The sequence below is a fragment of the Quercus suber genome, unplaced genomic scaffold (assembly GCF_002906115.3).
Source record: "Quercus suber isolate HL8 unplaced genomic scaffold, Cork oak 2.0 scaffold_57, whole genome shotgun sequence".
NCBI lineage: Eukaryota > Viridiplantae > Streptophyta > Magnoliopsida > Fagales > Fagaceae > Quercus > Quercus suber.
The window spans coordinates 1898548-1921828 of NW_027069522.1; the positions used below are offsets into that span (position 1 = coordinate 1898548).

Sequence of the window (23281 nt, forward strand, 5' to 3'; positions counted from 1 at the left end):
TTCTTTTTGTTCATATCAAATTATCAACTTTTTCAAACTTAAAATTATCTAATATAAAAATGAGGGTATACTATCATGACTCTAATTCATTCTTATCATTAAGTAGTTTATCTCAAAAAAAAAAAAAAAAAAAAGTGCTTCATATCTAAAGTAAGTGTATATATAATAAAAAAAATTTGGAAATTTTTTTTCTTCACTTAACTTTAACGTAAAATACATATATATATATATATATATATCTAATAACAATCTAGCTAATAACGTTAACTATTTTTTGGGATAAATTATTTAAAAAAAAAAACTAATATGTAATTAAACCTAAACTTCTTGATTGGGTAAACTCCATTTTCTTTTTGTTTATATCAAGTTATCAACTTCTTCACAGTTTAAATTATCTAATATAAAAGTAGGGATATATATACAGTTGGGGTATTTTTTTCCTTTTCCTATTGTACAGTTTGTTGATATTATTTAAATACGTTTTATGTATTTGTTGTCTTTTGTTTTCATAACAAATTTGTTGTCTTTTGGTTTCATAACAAGTGAAGACAATTCTGTATCAATTCTATAGCCATATTTCTTTTGTGTTGCTAAGGTCAGGTTTGTAATCTAGATGTAGAACTTTGCAAATTTTTTTTTTTTTTCATTTACACTAAGTTTATGTATAAAACTGTGCATTGCATGGAAAAAATTAGAACAAAGGTTTTATTTCTCAAATAGTTCTATCTTTTAAATATGGCCAATTTTAAGTTACTTTGTCTAAAGATTTTAATCATTAATATTATTGTTAACAATACTGCAAATCACTTATATTGTAGATTCATTAGATATAAAATCATATACAAATAGTTTGATATATGTAACTACAAATGATATTATAGCACAATTGGCATGTTAGAAGATAATTTTGTATTGAGGTGCTATCATTTTATATTTGATGTACTAATGCAATTTATTCCTTTTGTTTAATAATAACTTATTTGGTATAATAATTATATATATTCTATAAAGTTTAACATAAAACCGTACAAGCATGGCCTTTAACTAGTTTGCACAATAAAGTCAAAATAGTAGGATTTTTTTTTTAGTAAAAAAAGGCAGTTGTACAAACATATCCTAATAAGTCTTGATATATGAAATTGTTTATTAATAACACAAAAGTAGCACATTTNTATTCTCCAACCTATTGTATGGTTTTTTGGTTTAGTCTTCCATTCTTCTATCTACAGCACCTACAAAGGTATGTATTATGTATACTATGATTTTTTATTATTATAATCAAATTGAATAGGTTTTTTTTTTTTTTTTAATTAAAAAAAAAACACCTAATAACCGTGAATATATATACACTCCACCTAAAAGGAAACCAAGTAAAAATCAAACACCCTAAACTTCTTGGAGTCTACGTTAATATAGAGTTTTTAAGAAACCAAATTGCAAAAAAATTTGGATAACAACAAAAATAAATATTACACTCAATATATATCACCATATGCTACATACCATTATGTGTGCTATTCAAACTCCTTAATTCACGTGGTTTCAAAAAAAAAAAAAAAACTCATTAATTTATGTGGGACTCTAATTCTATCCTTTAAACTTTATTTTTTTTATTTTTTTTATGGGACGTTTAAAATTTTTATAAGAAAAAAAAAAAACCTAATTTTACCAAATTGTTTTTTTCCCTTAAGAGAAGTCTATATTTATCCAAAGAAGAGATTGATATATATTATTAAATTATTAAGTTTTTGTGTTCATCAAAATCTTTCCTTATTTTTAGCACTATGTGTCCAATATTGTTAGGTTTACTTGAGTGTCCAATATCCACTTAGAAATTATAGGAGAAGAAAAATTATATATATTTTTTTCTTAAGATCTAAAAATCTAAGAAAATTTCTGCAATTCGGTGAAGCCACTTGGCGCAACCACGGCGTTTAAACCCAACTTTTATTATATATAATATGATATAAATAAACCCCGTAAAAATCAAAACAACTTTTTTTTGCACACTGAAATCATGCTAAAATTTAGCTTGCCACTTATATTCGTGTAAACTTTTTTTTTTTTTTAACGCGATGGAGTTATTTTTTTTTAATTTTTTTTTTTATCATCTACTATGATGGAGCTTAACTCTAAGAATTTGTGAACAAAACATTTAGAACAGTTTCAAATAACAATTTTTTTCTCTCTTTATTAGAAAAACCAATTGAATTCAAAGCTAGAATGATTCTAAGATCCCATTAAAGATGGACATCAAAAGTCAAAATCTGTGAGAATAATATAGAAATAGATTAGCATGGAGTTCAAGTCTTTTATTTTTTTTGTTTTTTAAGATAAACACACTTTATTTTCTCTCTCCCTTTTTTTGACTTTTCACTCCTCATTTCTTCATGCTTGTAAAAAATAGATTAGAATTAGGATAATAATTATCTGACTCTATCATGAAAGAGTCAAATGACTATCATCCTCATACTAAACAAAGAGCCTTAGAGCACGCATGAAGTAGGTGCAATGAGGCTAGTTGTCATTTATTGCATTTGGTTTGATCCTATGCGCGAAGTTGAATAATGTATACATAATGCATATGGACCGACCTTCATCTAACTGAATTTTTCTAGGACCACACATTTAGCTATACACTTTGTCACGACTTTCATAAATGTCAATTTGTGATTGGATAACACCATTCAAAGCCGTGACAAAGTGTGTTGTAAAGTGTATGTCCTTAGACTTTTTGTATCCAACTTGGCCTAAACTTGTCTATCGTTTCATTAGTAGAACCTTGTTCTTATTTTTTTCGAGAATAGGAGAAGAAGCATTTAAACTCGTGATCCATATTTTCAACCATTGTTGCATCTTTATGGTTTATCCCATAAAATGTCGAAATGTTCAAGATATATTCTTCTTTAACAAAATATCACCACACAAAATGACATTGATAATTGTGGGGGGACGAGGATCCCAAAAACAATTTAAACAGGCAGTCAATGTTATTTCTGATGAGCTAAAATCCGACAGTTGATCTAGGGCGGTGATCCCACGATTCGAAAAAAGATTGGGGTAACACACTTGATGAAGGTTCCGAGGACATATCTCGGTCCTTGAGGAAGGAGCACTAATTATATGAGGGACACAAGGTTAAACCATCAAAAAGGAAAGAAAGTAGGCTTGGCACGGAGTACAAGAAGGATGAAGAAAGAAGGGTACAAAAGCCATCCCCTTTGCATTAAATTGAAGACAACCACTCATTTGGTCGCATTAATGAAGAAATGACCATGAACAGTGGCTGCACAACTAAGATTTTAGTATAAAGCTTGCTAGTATGTTCTAGATGGGACAAGAGTTCTAGGACAGCGATCCCAGTCCTCTAAGTGTAGGGTTTAGATACCTTGTAGCTGAATATAAAAGAAAGAAGAAGATCCCGATGGAGGCAGGAGAAATAGAGTAAAAAAAAAAGAAAAAAAAAAGAAAGAGTTCATCCATTCTTGTAACCTCATCCTCGGACTTGGCTCGAGGGCCGACACTTCTGTTTTTTCTTAATCAGCTTTCAAACTATGAATTAAAGAAATAAATGTCATTTATCATTTAATTCTATGAAATATGCATTCTTAGACTTTGCATTGGATATCATAAAACAAATTTGACTTCCCATCTCTAAAAAGAAATTTATTATGATAGCAAATAGTAAAATCATTATTTAATACCACAAAGGTGGTTTCTTGCTTTTTCGCTGTCACAATAACTAATACGAATTTATTGAAATCAAAGTACAAAGTTTTCCATCCGCCCTATTTTACTTCCAAACAAACACACCCTAAATAAAAATTTGGGTTGCAAAGCTCTCTTCTATAAGGTTTCAATCAATATTGCCACGTTATTTTGTTGGAACCTAAAAACAATGAAAATTAAACTCAAAATTCAAAAAACTAACCAAAAAAAAAATGATAATTAAAATAAAACCATAATTTTGTGCAAGTAGCTTCTCAAATTCATGGTCAATGGAAGCCAAGTTTTATAATACCGTAAAAGTTTACATGCAATCTTGAATAGAGGTGAGAATTTAGGATGAATATGAAAGTGGAAAAAGAGTTACCGTTATTTTTCAATCCAAAACCTAGCAAAGAGTGAGACTCTGCAAGAGAAAGAGGCAAAGAAAAAGAATAAACATGGTATATTAGGAGAAAAAAAAAAGAACTTAACCAATATATCTTTGAAGTTATTAACCTAAAAAAATTATGGAAGGAGGAAAAACCCATATATATTGCACAAAGTGAGCAATTTGAGAGAGCCTAGCTTTGTATTAATATATTAGTAAAGTTGAGAGAAATTAAATTCATCACCCTTCATTGAAGACCAAGCATTGAACAATGTTTGGTTTGAAAGGTTTGCGTGCCTTTACTCAATGTACATGAGATGAGATTAATGGAAGGAAATTAATGGTTGAAAGATTCAAATAGTTTTAAACTTGGGAAGTGGCTAGATAAGCTATTCCCAAACAAATTGAATTTGGCCTTTTGTTTTTTGTTTAATTTTTGGATAAAAATTGAACATGGGTGGAGAGATGATAATTGATAACTGTATTTGGGCTTTTGTTTTTCCAATCACAAAATTACCTAGGGTTCTTGTAAGGACTAGTTTTGATTTCCTAGTCCAAAGTGTGAATGGACTTAGGCCTAAAAAGCCTAAAACAATGAATTTATAGAGATGAGTTAGAAAACTGGGTTTTAGCTAATCAAACAACAAGTTAAGTAGGCTGGTGACAAAAGAGTGAAAATAGACAAGTTTGAACTGAAGAAAAGGTTGAAAAGAACTCCTTCCGCCATTTTTTTTTTTTTTTTTTTTAATGTTTCTTTCAGGAATACTGTGTGGGTTTGTGGGATGATGAAAGTGATGAGAGGCAGGTTGTTGTTGTTGTGTACATTTGGAACAGCCACATCAATTTTTATAGTAAGTCTTGAGAAAAATCTTGCTCACCACTTTCCTGGAAATTGTTAATTGTGGTAATAAAAAATGAGAGTCAACTCTTTTGATATACTAAAAACCCGGATTGCACTTTGTAGACATAAAATTTTGTTAGAGAGTCAACTCTTTGGATACTAACATGCATTCAAAAATATAAAAAAATATTCACATGCATATATAGAGAAGGTGGAAACGGAACTAGTTGCCATGCCCACAAATCAGATAACAATGGCTGCCCCTGTCTACTAAGCAATATATGCGTAAGAGGCAGATTTGAATTCCTAGTCCAAAGTGTGAATGGACTTAGACCCAAAAAGCCCAAAACAATGAATTTATAGAGAATGAGTTAAAAAAACTGGGCTTTAATTAATCAAACAACAAGTTAAGTAGGCTGATGACAAAAGAGTGAAAATAGACAAGTTTAAACTGAAGAAAAAATGTCTTCGACAATGTCCGAGGAGAATGGTTCTTATATAATGCTCTTAAATATGGTTACAAGTTTGGTTCTAGATTGTTATAGTGTTTCTTCTTTAATTTTCCAATCCCCTTAATTTTGTTGTCCCCTCCTTCTTTTATACTGTCTTTCCTTTTTATCTCTACCTTCCACGTGCATGCCAGATGGTTGGTGTTGATACTTGTTCCGTCAGCACTTCCCATACGTCTTCATGTAGTAGCTATAAGACTGAAATCTAGTGTTCAGGTATCACCTCTACATTAATGCGGCTAGGGAGTTAGCTATAGTGTATTTAATGCGGAGGTAGCAGCTTTCTCCTTAGATATTTTAGGACACTTCCCTGTCCTGAGCTTTCGCAGTGTTTATTCGTATCAACTGAGTGTTCCTGTGATGTTCCCCTAGACGGCAAACTATTTCTACGGACCTCGGCCTTGGCACAACCCCCTGGGCCGTTATGATCTAAATTGACATTTCTGTTTGCCAACATGGGCTCTTTTGATAGCGTTTACCCCCTCCCCCCCCACCCTTTCGGAAGCCTTCAGTCCTCAGCTTAGGCCTTAAGTCCATTATATACACCAATAATGGGCTCCAGGGCCCAATGCCCCACAATAGCCCCTCGAGATTCTTCTTTCTAGATCCTCTGGAAGAAAAGAGGATTTCAATGTCACCGTAGTTACCTTGTGTACACGTTTCTGGCACTTAGGCATTCGAGACGCGCCCTCATTAAATTCTTACGGCTTCTTATTCCCCACGTTCTACGGCGTGATGCAAATCCAACAGCTAATGTTTTCGTTGGGTACTGAGTAGGAATTTTCCCGCTTCTAGCTTCCTCCTTGATATAAATACCTTTCAAATCAACTTCTCTTTTCACTTTAGCATTCATTCCGTTCTAGCGCACATACCTTAAACCTGCACACCTTTTCAACTCACTTGAGCCCTTACAAATACCAAAGGCCTGTCCGAGGACACCTTTACTCTTTCTATAAGTCTTCTTAAACTTTTACTCTTTATTTTTCTATACATTCTTCTTCTCTTCGCATTCTTTCTTTTTTCTCCTCGGCTCCACTTTCCCTTCCCAATCTCCTTAGTTCTTCCAACCTTTCTTAGAAATGGGTAGATTCAAGACTCCGAGGAGGAATGGCAAACTTTAGGGCTAAGTATAGGATCCCTCCAGGGGCGGGCACTAAGTACTGTAAAGAGGGACAATGGCACACAGATAGGCAAGAGGGAGAAATGGTAATCCCAATGATTGCCTTCATAGAAGGAGGGATGAGAATCCCTATGGGTATTGTCACCAAAGACTACCTTAGTGTGCCCATAGGTTAGCTCCTACTCAATGTGCCCCCAATATATTCAGAATACTATGGTGTGTAGATGTCCCCAATGAAAAAATGGGCTTAGGGTTGACTCACCACAATGTCAACTGGATCTACAATCTCCACCACCTCACTGGGCAGGGGTATTACCTTAAGTCTAGATACCCCGAGGTCAAGCTTATTCAATGCCTCCCCGACTCCAATAAAGGCTTAAATAAAGACTTCCTGATTATATTAGGAGAATGGCACGACGGCCTCCCTTGTCCAACAAGGGAGGGCAAATCAGGTGGGGCTCTAGGCTTAGATTCACAATTTCAAAGTTATTTTGTTTTTCTTTTTCTTTGGTTTTCGTCTATATCTAAAGTTTCTTTTGACTTGCATTTCGCTAACGTTATTTCCTTGACTTTCTTGATGGTCTTGCAGACCCACTCTGTCGTGCCCAACTTCAGTCTCGTAAACCAGGAGAGTTTAGACAAGATCTTGAAGGCAGAGGTCTTTGTCCATTCCGACGGGCAACTTAAGGCAGCCCACTTGATATTGGGTTACACCCTGATCTCCAAGAGTTTCCTAGCGCCTAAGTGCGTCATTAAGGCGAACGACCCTCGACTGCACCACATCAGCATAGCGGCTCCTAGCTTTCTTCTTCTTGACCCTGTTCCAAAAGGCACGCTCACCACAGAGCCCATATTTGAAGGCATACCAAAGGTAGCCTTGCCACTACAACAGACAACCGGAGTAGTTACTTCGTCTCGCTCTACTAACACAGAAGAAGAAGTGGTTGAAGTACTTGATTCTGAGGACGAGTTTGAAGTTTTCAACCAAGCTTTGTCCCCGAAAATTCCAACTCCTGATCTCGGCCCACCATTCTTACCAACACTTGACGAGATTGGGATCCAACGCAAACCGAAATCCAGTATGATGGATTTGATTATGTTATGATATATGTGTTTCACTTGTTAAGAATATATGTCATTCTTTGATATCATTGGCTAATCTTTTGACAAAATGCACTTTACTTGTAATTGAGTAAATCTAAGATGTGTTTAATACTTCAAGAAATTGTGTTTCAAGATATAGTATTGAAGCCATAAAAATTGGACCAAGAAACAAGTAAAGAAAGGTTGTTCAATAAAACTGGACAAATAGCTCAACACCTGTGGACGGATAGCTTAATAGCTTCTCGACACCTTCTCGATAGCTAGGTGGATCGATCAAGAAAGCTCCTGTCCCTTCGACAGCTTCTCGATCGATCCACCTATTTGTCCTGGACACTGTTGGCCCCATTTGAAAAGTCCAACTTTTTAGAAGATTGTTAATTAATACATTATCTTTCAAATGGAAATGTATAAAATTTAAGTCATCGCGTTTGTTAGGGTAGAAAACAATAAAACATTATCCCGATAACCTTTTTTCACATTTTCTTAAGTTTAGTATCATTAAAAAATATAGGTTAAAAAAGAAAATAGTACACAACAAAAATTTTAGGCTAAAATACAAATAACATTTTTTAAATTTGTTCAATTGATATTTTCATCTTTCATTTTTATAATTTCGTCCATAAAATTTACATGTTTTGTCACCATTAATCCTACCATGGAAAAAGTGTCTATATCCATTAAAAAATATTTTTCTTAATGCTAATATACTATTAAATTCTCTTTAAAAAATTTCATAAAAATCCTATAAAAAAATTAAAAATAAAAATAAGTTGAAACAAGGATTGCTACAATAAAGTATCACTTTCAGACGTATAATAGTCTCATTTGCAGCAAAGGTGTTCATACATATGTATAACTTGAGTCATACATGATACAACACATTGTATAAATCTGAATTTTTATTATGAAAAAAAAAAAAGATTTTCTTTCTGGAATATTCCTTCAGTATATAAAAATAATAATACACAACATAAATTGACATACAAGTTATGGACAATGGAGAGCACCCTAGCTGTAATCAAATCCAGGTAGCAAAGAAGAACCCAATAAACTGGTTTCATACGAAAATGCCACACAAAGCTGGCCACCCAAATCATAAAATTTGAAGAAAAAATGAAACATTTGATGGTCAAACTGCTGGCAACATTAAACAAGTTAAGAATTGCAGACTCAGCATTCCTAATGAAATGAATGGATCTGTTCAATTGTTCTCATTCTCTGGCGCAATTGTTGAAGAAGAAATGAAATATTTGATAGTCTAACTGACAGCAACATTAAACAAGTTGAGAATTGCGGACTCAGCATTCCAAATGAAATGAATGGATCTGTTCAATTGTTCTCATTCTCTGGCACAATTGTTGAAGATGACTAATACTTTTCCAAAGGAGAACAATGACCAATCCACATTATTATGTGATCTTATCCATCTTCCTTGTAATAGGTCAAATTCTAGACTTGACACAAAGTTTGCTCCGTATTAATGGTGAATAATCCCCTTTTGATGACCCTCCAATAGTTAACTTCACAACCATAATGGCTGATATCCCTGATAAGGGAGTTAGAGAAACTTTTGTTATCTTCAAATACCTAGAGATATGATCATGCATGCAAACAACTTTCACCCCATAATGAAAGGAAACAAAGGAGTTTTCCATAATAAATTAAAGAAAAGAGTCTACAATTTAAATATTAGATATTTAAAAAAAAAAAGAAACATGTAGGCTCACCTCTCATGGAAAAGGAGTTATGAGACAAGTTGTGTGCTAAATGGAACCGCCATCTACAGAGGAAACAATGATTAAAATATCATATTAAAAAACAATAACAGCATAATTGTACCATTTAATTAAAATATAATAGCTACCTCCATTTTGCACTCTAAAATAACCCAAAAGAATAGCTGTCCAATATTGAAGCAATTAGTCGGCAAAACGAGAAAAGAGGCCCCAAGTATCTTACCTACAAAATATAATGCAATAGTCTTCAACAAGAAAAAAAGGAGAAGAATAAACCAACAAGAACTTCTTGAAGTAATCTATGACTATGCTGACCAAAATAAGTAGGACCATAGAAAATCTAAGACAACTCCAGCAAACATATGAGCAAAGGATGAGTGTAACATTGGGAGCTGAAACTGAAACTAGCAAGAGGTAAAAGGAGTGAACTATTGACAAGATTTGGAAGGCATACACTCACACTTAAAGTGGAAGGAATTAGTTGGATTTAACTTCTTCTTCTTCTTTTTTAAGACAAAATGTAACCTAGTTGGATTTAACTTCAATTGTTGTGAGAAATATGTAAAATTGCCTTTTCTGAAGGCTTCCCAAAAATTGATTCTAGAGAGAATACAGAATGGACAAAATTTCAATCACCAATTCTTCCTTGATAAATAACTTCACCAAGCAGCAATATTCGTACAAGGTAAATTCCAAGATTATAACTTACAACAACAAAATGTAACAGTAGAATTCAGGTGAAAAGGCAAGGTACTCCTCCAAGTGGAATTCAACCAAAATTCTCCCTTTTCTTTCCTCTCCATATTACACAACGATAGGATCATCTTCACACTTTGCACTTACTTCAAAGAAATTGTTGCAGTGACCTTCATCCCAACCACAAAAGAGAAAGAATATTATTACTGAAACAGGCATTCCTATCATTAGCACAACTCCAATTAATTGTGATCTTAGTGGAAAAACGATTTTTCTAATAATCTTGATGATACTTTTCTGCCCCTTTTTGTTATTTCACTTTCAGGTTGAAATCTTCCTAGACGAACAGGATTCCAGTGCATGTGAATACAAGTTTTCAGCATTAATAAACTATCATAAAATAATAGGTAAAGAAGTAAGAAAAAAGAGGATATTCTACAATTCTGTTTGAAATTTTGAAGAAAAATTTTAACATACATACAGAAAGCTTATGTATAACAGGGGACACGCCCCAAAAAAAAAAATTCTGAAAGTATACCTGGAATAATAAGCTAATTCCTACAACGTAGTTGGATGCTCAGTTTTCATTCATACAATAATGGAAGTTATGAAGTATCTGCAAAAATAAAACATTTTCAGCACAAGAACAACAGAAAAAATTATTGAGTTTAGCAAAGAAATTACTTCTCTTTTTGGGAGGACAACAATAAGAAGCTAAGGCACAATAAAAATGATAAGAATATTTTACCTTGATGTATTTGGAGATGAGGTAGAGGCTGTAGCAGTAGTAGCAGGTGCCACAAGATCCAAAAGATTTAATCACCAGGGAAAAATGTTTTTAAAGTGACTTGGCTTATAAAAGTAGGAAAATAAAAATAAAAAAAGTAACAAAGTTTATATTGCTAGTAATTTTCCTTTTGATACAAAAGCTTATAATATAAAGGAAAAAGATTTTCTCGATTTCTACAATTGTCAGAAATGCAACCAAGAACATCACCTCATGACATCAAAGAAGTTTTACGTTCAAAGATATAGATGTTATCCTTTCTTCTCCATTTATGTGATGAGATCATATATGTAGCAACAGTCCTTTGAACATACAAAAAGGGAACAAAACAGATAAGAGATTTCCCAAATAAAAATAAAAAGGAACATCACCTCATGACATCAAAGAAGTTTTACGTTCAAAGATATAGATGTTATCCTTTCTTCTCCATTTATGTGATGAGATCATATATGTAGCAACAGTCCTTTGAACATACAAAAAGGGAACAAAACAGATAAGAGATTTCCCAAATAAAAATAAAAAGGAACATCAGCTCATGACATCAACGAAGTTGAGTTCATGACTTGTTGCACAATTTCAGGGCCAGAATGTTTTGAATAGGGTCCAAATTTTGCACCAGGTCAGTTGTTGCCTTAATTTGTTATGCGTGAGAAGTCATTGATTGAGAAGTTCTTTGAAACATCAAAACTGAGAAGGCAAAATGAAGAAGAACAAGAACAAGAACAAGAAAATTGGTGTTCGGATCTGCATAAAAAACCAAATAACTTAAGTAGTTAAAGATGCCAACCTATTCAACTCTTTCCCTCCTATATTCATGTTTACTGCCTCATGTTCACATAGGGACCCCACGGCCAAAATTCAAAACCAAGGGCCACGGCTTTAGCAGATAGAGAAACTGCCAAATTACCAACCATTGGAAAAACCAAAAGTTTTAAAACTTGGGTGCTGTTTTGAGCGTAACAACCTATTATATAAAAATGGGTAAAGTAACAGTATCCTTTAATCTTATTTGGGATTCAAGCAAAAAGGAAAACCTTCATTGGTAAATTTTAATCAAGTAAAAGTTCAAATTCAATCCAATCTACATTTCAATTTGTGCATGAACTAACAAATTAGACTCATTCAGTCATTCTCTCATTCTTCTTTGACTTCAAAGTCAGTCTTACATCAACAATTCGACATGTGAGGAAGAAAACAAATAATTTCCGTTTAATCATCTCATTAAAATAAAATATGTTACTTCCTCAACAAAAGAAAGAATTTAAGAAACGAAAGAATAAAAAGAACAAATGACAGACTTTTAAATGAACAAAAGAGAATCAACCAACAAAATACCTGAAAATAAGCTGATTCCTGCAATGGTAGTTGCTAGATTAAGTCCTCATCTCGGAGTGTTAGCAAACTGCCTTTGACTCTGATTGTGCAATTATTTAGAAGCAACCATGCACACATCATATTATATTCTTATGTACAAAAATATAAATAATTAGAATTATATATATATATATATGTATGTATGTATGTATGCATGAAGGGAAGGATTGCATTATCTCAATCTTTCTTGTTCAAATAACTTTGTGAAGAAATCAACTGTCTAATATAAACAGGAAAAAGAAAAAAGACAGAAAAGAAGAGAATTTTAAATTGGTTCAGTTGAGCATAAGAACAAAGTTGAATAGTTTTAGAAGTAGTTCAAAATATCAAAATCCTCAAAAACCAGTGGTTGGTTTTTAATTTGGGATGAAAAGATAGATAGATAGATGCATACTTGAAATATTGTTTCTTCTTGGTGGATCAAACCATCCACATACATGTATGGGACATGAGCAATGATGGGCCAATCTTCACCTGTTTGCCTCTTGCATCTTTGTTGTTAGAGGGGACAATCAAAAATTTCCAACTTTTTTAAAGGGGTGAGATTGTGACTCCTTTGAGGAAGTGACATCAGTTTGGGACAATTATCAATTCCTAGTTCATATAAAGATGTGAGATTGCGAATCCCTTGAGGAAGTGACATTAGTTTGGGACATTCCCAAATGTTAAGGCTTTGTAGTAATATGAGGATGCCTATCCAATGGACAGAACCCAGACCATCGCACCTTTTTATATAGAGTTCCCGGAGAGAAAATGAAAAGAAAAATGGTGTTATCCTCAAGTCTTAATTGGAATACAAGTGAGATGAAAAGCCTTGATTAGTAAAATTTAATTGAGTAACTGATAAAAACTCAATCCAATCTACCTTCAAATCTGTGCATGTACAAAAAATTATACTCGTTCAGTCATTCTTGTGTTCTGACTTTAAAAAGTCAGTCTTCACACCAACATGTGAGGAAGCAAACAAATATACCCCCCCCCCCCCAAAAAAAAAAAAAAAGTTAACCACCAAAATACTTTTATAGTAAGCTGATTCCCTGTAATTTCATAGTTGCCTGGTCATGTTCCTCTCTTCAAAATGCTACCAAATTTTCTACGATTCTGCAATTATTAAGAAGCAACCATATAGGTCATTTCATCAACACAAGCTTAGATGCAATGATATAAATCATTAGAACAAAAGAACAAACAGAAGAATATACAATTATCCCTTTTTATTCTCCTAATAATTTAAAGAAATCATGAATCTAATTAAAGTTTTGATGAAAAAAAAAAAAAGTAAAGGGAATTTTTTTTATAAAAAAAGATAATTACCATTGAGTCCAAGACTGTACTTGCCTTAATTTCTAGGCCATAAAGTTTTGAACAAGGTAAGCCAAGTTTGTCCTTAATTCGTTCTGCGTGAGAAGTCAAATGATTGAGAAGTTCTTCAAAACATCAAAACCTCAAAAAGCAGAATGAAGAACAAAAAAATTGATTTTCAGTTGTGCCATGAAAAGCAAGATACTTGAAGTAGTTAAAACATAATTTGTAATTATTTTCTATTAACAAATAAAAATTCAATTCAAACTATCTTTGAATTAGTGCATGTATGAACAGATTAGGCCCATTCATTCATTCTCTTGTTCTTTTTATTTATTTATTTTTTTAAAGCCAGTATACACACAAAAATGTGAGTATTTTGGCTTAATCATCTCATGAAAAGCACTTAGTAGATATATGTTAGAAACTTTTATGAACAAAAAAAAAAAAAAAAATTTAACAACCCAAATACCGGTTTAGTAAGCTAATTCCTGCAGTGTTAGTTACCTGGTCAAGTCCTCCCTTCAAAGTTCTAAGAAATTTGCTATGATTCTGCAATTATGAACACAAGCGACCATATATGTCATTTCATTAACACAAGTTTAGATGAAAATATATAAATCATTAGAATAAAAGAGCAAATGATAAAGCAGTTATCCTTTTTTATTCTCCTAATAATTTGAAGAAATCATGTGTCTTATAAAAGTTTTTATTGGAAAAAAGGGAAACAAATGAATACCACTGAGTTCTTGACCTATTACACAATAGGGTCTGAATTTTGCACCCAAGCCTGTTCTTTGCTTCAGTTGGTTCTGCATAAGAAGTCAAATGACTAAGAAATTGTTTTCAGCAGATTCTGATAATTCACTTGCAATTCTGGGACATGCTGCACAATTGCAAGGCCTGAAAGTTTTGAATAGGGTCTGAATTTTAAGTTCTGTGTGAAACCTGAAAAGTCCAATGCCTGATAAATTCTCCAAGATATATCAAAACAAGATTATTGGTGTTGGTTTCTTCATTAAAAGTCAAATACCTGAAGTTGTTAAAGATGCCATCAGATTCCAACTTCTATCCAATATTCTCTCCTACTCATGTTTGTGGGACTGTATTTGGATCCTACTGATTAAAAAAGAACAGATGTGCTGCTGCCTCAAGATTACAGGGACTTCACAACCAAATGCAGCAAGGACTACAGCTTTAGGAGGCAGAGAAAGTGACAAAATAACAAGCACTTGAAAAACCAGAAGTTCTTAAACTTGTGTAGCTCTGAAATTAACGACCTATTATTCAAAAAATGGGGGGGAAGTAAGCAAAATGAGGGATCTTCAAGTCTTATTTATTCAAGTAATAAATAAACTAATTATCCCATCAAAAGCAGTAACTAAACCATTAGTTATTTTCTATATATCAACAGTTCAAATGAGAGTTTAAAAATTAATCTTAATAGATATATAGACCTGCTAAATACCTGCAAAATAAGCTAATTCCTGCAATGGTTGTTGCAAGATTAATTCCCCCTCTGGAAGCTAATAAACCGTCTCCGATTATTACACAAATTCTACAATTAATAAGAAGCAACCATACACACATCAAATTATCAACATGCTCTTAGGTACATTGATATAAATCATTAGGATTAAAAGAAAGAAAAAAAAAGGGGGATTCATTACATTATCCTAATTTTTCTTGTTCAAATAACTTTGTGAAGAAATCATGTGTGTAATTAACATTTTATAGACAGGAAAAAGTAAAAAAAAGACCAGAAAGAAAGAAAGAGAGTTTTAAATTTGTTCAATTCAGCATAAGAAAGAAGTTGAATAGTTTTAAAAGCTGTCCAAAATATCAAAGACCCGAAAAAAACCAGTAGTTGATTTTCAATTTGGGATTAAATGATAGATAAGGTAAGAATAGTTCAAAGGCCAGAATTTGCTTACCTTTGCATCACTTTGCTGTGAATTACACCATCTTTGGGATATTTAATCAAACTGCTTCTCTTACCTGTCATGTCTCAACCACCTTACTTGTTCTACCTCTCTATGGCTTAAAAATTCCATGAACTCTACCCCCACACTCGCCTGCAGGCTGGCCTACTCTTCTTCGCAGTGATTAGAGAAAAGAACATGTGTAATGTTGCCGAATATCAAACAATGTCTGCACAACAAAAAGTTAATAACCAAAGGAGCTTTAGGAGGTAGACAAATAGACAAAACACCAACCACATAGAAAATGAAAAGTTCCTAAGCTTGGATGCTGCTTTGAGCATTAATAACCCCCCATAAAATACTACATAATGAAGTAAGAAAAGGAGGGTAGTCTGAAATCTGTTAGATAATTTACCATTGGATTTGTGCATGTCCAGAAACACTAGACTAAATAAATCAACTAGACTAATCTCATTTTATAATTTTGACTTAAACGAATTCTCAAGAAACATTTGGGAAAAGAACAAATTATTCAGCCTTATTGTCTCAACCCATGAACTAAATAATTCATTAGTTATTTACCAATTACTCAATGACATTGTGAAAATCAATTTCTAGTATATATAAGAACATGTTTTAAGCTTATATATAGAGAAAATAATTGACCAAACAGAATCCATTTAATAAGATAATTCCTACATTGTTAGTTGGCATGGTAAATACTCCCCTCAAGTGGTAAATGTTTTTCTCTATTTCTGCAATTGTCAGCAAAGCAACCAAGTACATCAGCTCATAACTTAAAGTCAAAGATATAAACGCTATCCTTTCTTCTCCATATATGCGAAGATATCATATATGCAACAGCAGGCCTTTGAACATATAGAAAGGAAACAAAACATAAAGAGATTTCCCAATTGTTTTTTTAAGAGAGAGAAGATGATTACCATTGAGTCCACTACTTGTCACACAATTTTGGGGCCAAAACTTTTTGAACAGGGTCAAAATTTTGAGCCAGGTTTGTTGTTGCCTTGATTTGTTCTGTGTGATAAGTCAAATGATTGAGAAGTTAAATACGCAATTGAGGATTCCACTCTTATGTTCTTTCCCTCCTACCCATGTTTTTGCTGCCTCATGTTCAGACAGGGACTCCACAGCCAAAATTCAAGAAGCAAGGGCCACCGCTTTAGCAGAGAGAGAAAGTTCCAAAATAGCAACCATTGGAAAAACCAGAAGTTCTTAAACTTGGGTGTTGTTGTTTTGAGCATAACAACCTATTACATAAAAATGGGTAAAGTAAGAGAAATCACAGTATCCTCTAATCTCAATTGGTATTCAAGCAAAAAGAAAAACCTTGATTGGAAATTTTCAATTGAGTAACAGATAAAAATTCAATCCAATCTACCTTTGAATTTGTGGATGAATGAACAAATTAGACACATTTAGTCATTCTCTCGTACTTATTTGACTTCAAAGTCTGTCTTCACATTAACAATTCAACATGTGAGGAAGCAAACAAATATTTTTCATTTAATCATCTCATTAAAATTTTTAACTTTAAGAAACGATAGAATAAAAGAACAAATGAAAGTCTTTAAAAAATAAATTCCTAATAATTTGAAGTAATCATCAGCATAGATTTTGAATAAAAGAACAAAAAGATTACCACTGAGTTCTAGTTCTTGAGCCATTGCACAATTGCAATTTTTGAAAAGGTTCCGAATTTTGAGGCAAGCTTGTTCTTTGTCTCGGTTGGTTCTGCATAAGAAGTCACATAACTAACAAGTTCTCCAAAATATCACAAATCTCAAAAGGCACCAACAAGAAGAAGAGAAATGCATACCTGAAGTAGAAGAAGCTGACTCTGACTAAGATTCTGCAATTATTAAGAAGCAACCAATACACACATCATGCTCTTAGGCACAAAGATATAAATCATTAGAATTAAAAGAAAGAAAAAATAAATAAAAAAAGGATGGATTACATTATCCTAATTTTTCTTGTTCAAATAACTTTGTGAAGAAATCGTGTGTCTAATTAACATTTTATACACAGGAAAGAGGAAAAATACCGAAAAGAAGGACAGAGAGTTTTAAACAGGTTCAGTTCAGCATAAAAAAGAAGTTGAATAGTTTTAAAAGTCGATTTTTAATTTGGGATTGAAAGATAGATAGATGAGATGCATACCTGAAGAAATTGTTTCTTCTTCACCATCCACTAGTACGAGTGGGACATGGGCAATGAAGGGCCAATCTTCACCTATTTGCCTCTTGCATCTTTGCCCTAAGAGGGGACAATCCCTAATTTCCAATTCTTTTAAGAGGTGAGATTGCGTATCTCTTGAGGAAGTGACGTCAGATTGGGACACCCCTGGCAGTATTGTCTCAAGATAAGTAAGGTGTTCGATTTCAAGGGGGGAAACATAAGCAAAACGAGGTATCCTCAAGTCTTAGTATTCAAGTAATAAAAAAAAAAAAAAATTAATTTGTAATTGTTATTTGCAGTAATATAAAAAAAAAAAAAAGTTCAATCCAATCTATCCATAAATTGTAAACAACTCAGATTAGACCCATTCTTTACTCTCTAGTACTTGGACACACAGTGTCATTTACACACATAATGAAGTGTTATGAACCGTTTATTTTAGCACAAGAACCAAAAAATAAAGTACATGAAGTATGCATTAAAAAATTAGAACTTTTCCGTTTCTTACAGGACAATAATGAGAAGGAAGAATAAAAAAAAGGGTAGGATTTTTTGTTTTGAAATACTTGGAGGCGAAAGAAAGGATGTAAGTTGCTGTTGAAGGTAGAGGAAAAGCCAAAAATCGCTAGGAAACCAAAAAAATTATGACTGTGTGATGCTCTAGGCATTAGAAATCTAACGTATAAAAACAGATAAAGAAGAAAGAAAATTGAAAGCACCAATGGTTTTGTTCAAAATGTTTAACATCTAATTAGAAGTATTTAATTATTAGGAGATAAGAAATGCACAACTCAGATAAATATTATCTCTAGATTTGTGAATGTCTGCATTGGTAGACCTCAATCTTTGTTCTGCTTTTGACTAAAACAAAGTCTCCAAAATAAAAATAAAAAATTCTGAGAAAAGAAAGAATTCATTCAGCAATTATCCCATCAAAACAGTAATTAAACCATTAGTCATTTTCCATATGCCAATAGTTCAAATGAGAATTTTGAAATTAATCTTAATAAATATATAGACCCCAAAAAAGAAAAAAAATAAATAAAAGAGAGTGAAACAAAGAAATTACCGTAAAATAATCTAAATCTTGCAATGCTTGTTGCAAGATTAATTCATCCTCTGGAAGTAAACTAACCAACTCAGATTCTGCAATAATTAAGAAGCAACCATACAAACATCATATTATCAACATGCTCCTAGGTACAAAGATATAAATCATTAGAATTAAAAGAAAGGAAAAAAAAAAAAAAGGATGGATTACATTAGACTAATTTTTCTTGTTGAAATAACTTTGTGAAGAAATCGTGTGTCTAATTAACATTTTATAAACAAGAAAAAGGAAAAATACCGAAAAGAGAGAAAGAGAGTTTTAAATTGGTTCGGTTCAGCATAAGAAAAGAAGTTCAATAGTTTTAGTAGTAGTTAATTTTAAACTTGAGATTAAACGATAGATAAGATGCATACCTGAAGAAATTGTTTCTTCTTGCTGGTTCTGACCATCCACTCTTACGATTGGGACATGGGCAATGAAGGGCCAATTTTCACCTATTTGCCTCTTGCATCTTTGGCCTAAGAGGGGACAATGCCAAATTTCCAATTCTTTTAAAGAGGTGAGATTGCTAATCTCTTGAGGAAGTGACGTCAGATTGGGACATTGCCAAATAATAAGGATTTGTAGTGATGTGAGGCTGCCTATCCAAGGGAGAGAAACCAATCCATTGCAGAGTTGTATAGAGAGTTTCCGAAGAGAAACGAGGTTCCGCAGCCAATCCTCTGGAAGAGATGCGAAATCGATCATCTGAGATAAGTTTAATTCCCGTAATTGAGAGAGAGGAGGAAAGTAGGTTGATGTGGTTGCTGCTTCCATTTTCATTGTCTGCTCCAATACCTTCCAGCTACGCCCCCACAATGATAACTCTTCTTTCAAATATGGAAATGGGGGCATGGAAGTCAGGTTAGGGCAATATCGAAAATGTAATGTCGAAAGAGAAGGGGGAAATGATGGAAGTAAGAGATGGTGTGGCTCATTATCATCATCTGAATTCCTCCACCATCCCTTCAGTTTTGGGCAACCCGCAATCCACAGAGAAGATAAGGATGGGAAGAATGGTGTTTTTGAAGAAGAAGAAGAAGAGGAAGCACCCAACACGTTACTAACACTCTCTTCATCTATCCATATGTATTCAATGTATTCAAGTGCTTCCATATCTTCCAGATAGACCTCCTTGAGAAAAGGGAGTTGATTTAACGGTGGGAGGTGCTGCAATCTCTTATTATCTTCTAATTTAAAACGAACAAGATTAGTGAGAGAAGAGAGCCAACTTGGAATTCTCACACCCATATAATACCGCAATTCCAACGCTTTGAGATTTGGATGTGGCTGAAGCGCTTCCAGCATTTCATCGCTTTCTGCATCCCATTCGGAGTGATCCCACTTTAATACCAGATGTTGAAGATGTTGTTTATCCCTTAAATTTGCCTCTTTACATTCCCACACGTCATCTTTTCCATATCCCAGATTTTCAATTATTAATTTTCCTCCCAAGTTGTGTAGTTTCTTCAATTGACTTGGCCCACCATTGGACTTGGCCCCAGAACCTTCCTTTCTCACAACAACCCCTGGTAGTATTGTCTCAAGATAAGTATGGTGTCTGATTTCAAGGGGCATATTAGTCATTTGGTCGCAACCTGTAATATCTAGAAACCTGAGATAGACCAACTTTTTAATGCCCTTGGGTAATTCTCTTAGACGACTACAATATTGTAGAATTAGTGTCTGCAAATTCAACATCTTAGTAATGGAATTAGGGAGAATTTTAATCCCATAATTCCTAGAAAGATCAAGGTATCTTAAATGCTTCAATTTTCCAATTGAACGTGGCACTACATGTAGTCTTAGATAACTCAAATCCAATGTGCGTAAATACTTAAAATTTAAAATTAATGCATCACAAGTTAAGTTACCCAAGCCCCACCTCTGTACACAAGATCCTAGAATTGTGTGTACCTTCCTTCCATTAAGCATGGAGATTGAAAATTGCATTGATGTATCTACAAGATTAAATGATACATGACGAACTTTTTCAATAACATTTTCCCCACTTGAATTTAATATGCCACTTGAATTTAATATGGCACTTTTCGTTCCAGACACAAGACATGCAAGATCATGCATGAGATCATGCATTTTACATGATTCTATATTGTCCAAATCATCATTTTCTACATCTTGGAAAAATGACCTCCAAAGTAATTCCATAAAATATTCTCTACCAACATCCTCAAAACGCTGCTTTGGATTAACTAACACAATAAATCCTTGTGCCACCCAAAGATTAATAAGTGTGTGTACATTAATCCTATGATCTTTTGGAAACAATCGACAATAAGCAAAACATTGCTTTAAGTGTGATGGAAGATAATCATAACTCAACTTAAGAGTTTTTAAAATCTTATCATTTTCTTGATGACCTATTTTTGGGAGTTCATAATCTAAGAAGAATTCCCACCTTCTCTCAGAAGTATTAGCGTACAATATGCTTCCTATTGTTCTTATAGCGAGAGGTAATCCATCACAATATTCAACAATCTTTTGTCCTATTGCTACTAAGGCTTTATATTTTGATTCTTGACCTCGTTCAAATGCCATTTTTACAAACAAATCCAGAGCCTTTTCTGCAGGTAGGCTTCTTAGAGGATAAGAAGTTGCCCCTATTGCGCTCGCTACCCTTTTTGAGCGTGTGGTCACTATTATTCTACTTCCCGTTTTAGCACCCCTAAACAAATTCCTCAAAGGAAGACATTCATCTCTGTCCTCATTCCACAAATCGTCCAAGACTATCAGGCATTTTTTTCCATTTAGTTTTTCTCCAAGCTTATTTTGCATCACCTCAAGGCTTTCTTCATGATTCCACTCTTTCATCTGTTCTAAAACTTCTTTAACAATACGCTTTATGTCAAGATTATCAGAGATACAAATCCAAAGTTCTAGATCAAATTTGTTTTTGACATTTTCATCATTGTATACCTGTTGAGCTAGTGTCGTCTTGCCCAATCCTCCGATACCAACAATTGCAATGATAGAAATATCATCTACAACATTGTTATCGAAAAGACGTTCTATAATCTCTTTCTTATCATTCTCTCTCCCAATAACTTCATCTTCCCTTCCCACAGAAGTAGTGTATCTAGACTCTCTATCCCTATTCATGACTTGTGGCTCATTGGAGCCTACATTAAAGTGGAAGTCCTCCTTTTCTTTGTTAATGACATCTAGACTCTTCCTAATTGCCTTAATTTTATGACCCATCTTAAGTCTAAAAGCAAGCTGGTTTGAACTTGAAAAGAAAATGCGTACCTCCTTCGTCATCTTATTTCCAGCCATCACATTACGCTGCAAAGCTTCAGTGGCAACCTCATCCAGCACGTCATCAGCATCATGGAGGACATCTTTGAGCTTTTCGAGCCAACCTTTGACAACAGCTCTATGATGAGCCTGCTTTTCAGCATCAAGAAGTACATCTTTGATTATGGAAACTGTGCTCTTTAGATTTACAAGATCAGCTTTCAGACAGCAGGCCAACTTGATCTCTTCACGAATTAAGGGACTCAGCAGTTCAAGCACTTTCCCGGCAAGGTTGAAGACCACTCCTTGCGCCATTTTTTTCTTTTTTTCTTTTCAGGAATAGAATATGGTTTTGTAGGATGATAAAAGTATAAAGAAGCAGGTTGTGGAGTTGTGCCCAACTTAGAATAACCACATCAATATTTATAAGCCTTGAGACAAACATTATCATCTCAACCTTATCTCTTTGTATTAGAATTATTGAAGCTTTTCAATATTTCATATTCGTCCTTCTTTTGACAAATTGGATTCGATCTACTTTTCGTCGGATTGGAATGAATCAGACAACTTAGCACTTATCATTGTTGGCGGTATTAGGAAATTATTGCCGACATGTAACTGTATCAAGAATGACTAATTTACCGTTCATCAAACAGTATTTTGCATGTATCAGGAAATAATTTATAAATGCCAACAGTCACCGTCCATGGATTGAGACGCAATTAACCCCATCTCTCTCACTCAAACTCTATTTTTTTTTTTTTTACTAATCCGACTATTTTTTACTTTTACTTTCTTTTTTTATTCGATAATTGAGATTTAAGAGTGTTTGGTTTATGTTTTCAAACAATTATTTTTAATTTTTAAATAATATTTCACATATTTTTACATTTTTTTCATCCACATATATTTTTACAAATATTTTTAAATAATAATTTTTAATTTTTAAATACATATATCAAATAGACCTTTAAAATTGCAACTTTTTTTAGAAAAATTTAAAGTTGCAACTTTATATCTCAGCCACTCACACTAATTGTACCAGTTACCGTACCTGTTTCAACTGATCTCAATCCATCCGATCACACAAAATAAAAGAAAAAATTAAAAAAGTAAAAAAGAAAAAAGAAGAGCAGGTATATGTGGTCTGGTCAGCATCAACAGAGCACAACACCAAGAATCCCACAACAGCTAGCCTCAATAATTATGCCCAAAGAAAACGTTGTTTTTAATTGTAAAACTTTAGA

The 23281-nt window shown here is 33.3% G+C and overlaps 1 protein-coding gene and 2 long non-coding RNA genes across 8 annotated transcripts; all 3 read right to left on the bottom strand.

Moving 5' to 3' along the window:
- Nucleotides 1-8551: 8551 nt before the first annotated feature.
- LOC136067079 (uncharacterized) lies at nt 8552-11435 on the bottom strand. 4 transcript variants are annotated; one of them, XR_010628604.1, is made up of 7 exons: nt 11100-11435; nt 10851-10878; nt 10641-10718; nt 10116-10272; nt 9535-9629; nt 9398-9450; nt 8552-9216 (listed from the first exon to the last, which is right to left on the bottom strand). It is a non-coding gene; the product is annotated as an uncharacterized LOC136067079 (long non-coding RNA). The 4 variants fall into 4 exon arrangements; XR_010628603.1 differs by having other exon boundaries at nt 10641-10878; XR_010628602.1 differs by having other exon boundaries at nt 10851-11435.
- A 218-nt stretch (nt 11436-11653) lies between these two features.
- On the bottom strand, nt 11654-13243 carry LOC136067080 (uncharacterized). Its single transcript, XR_010628605.1, has 2 exons — nt 12225-13243; nt 11654-11784 (listed from the first exon to the last, which is right to left on the bottom strand). It is a non-coding gene; the product is annotated as an uncharacterized LOC136067080 (long non-coding RNA).
- A 1132-nt stretch (nt 13244-14375) lies between these two features.
- Nucleotides 14376-22474, bottom strand: LOC111988332 (putative disease resistance protein RGA4). Of its 3 annotated transcripts, none has more exons than XM_065772361.1 (11): nt 19154-22474; nt 18759-18835; nt 17672-17854; nt 17328-17360; nt 17151-17242; nt 16890-16961; nt 16432-16758; nt 15500-15716; nt 15034-15123; nt 14599-14845; nt 14376-14468 (listed from the first exon to the last, which is right to left on the bottom strand). In XM_065772361.1, the coding sequence occupies exons 1-3, from the start codon at nt 22347-22349 to the stop codon at nt 17801-17803; spliced, it is 3327 nt and encodes a 1108-aa protein (XP_065628433.1). In that variant the 5' UTR covers nt 22350-22474; the 3' UTR covers nt 14376-14468; nt 14599-14845; nt 15034-15123; nt 15500-15716; nt 16432-16758; nt 16890-16961; nt 17151-17242; nt 17328-17360; nt 17672-17800. The 3 variants fall into 3 exon arrangements, with proteins under 3 accessions (XP_065628433.1, XP_065628431.1, XP_065628432.1); XM_065772359.1 differs by having other exon boundaries at nt 14376-14513; XM_065772360.1 differs by having other exon boundaries at nt 14376-14513; nt 16890-16965.
- Between the last annotated feature and the right edge of the window lie 807 nt (nt 22475-23281).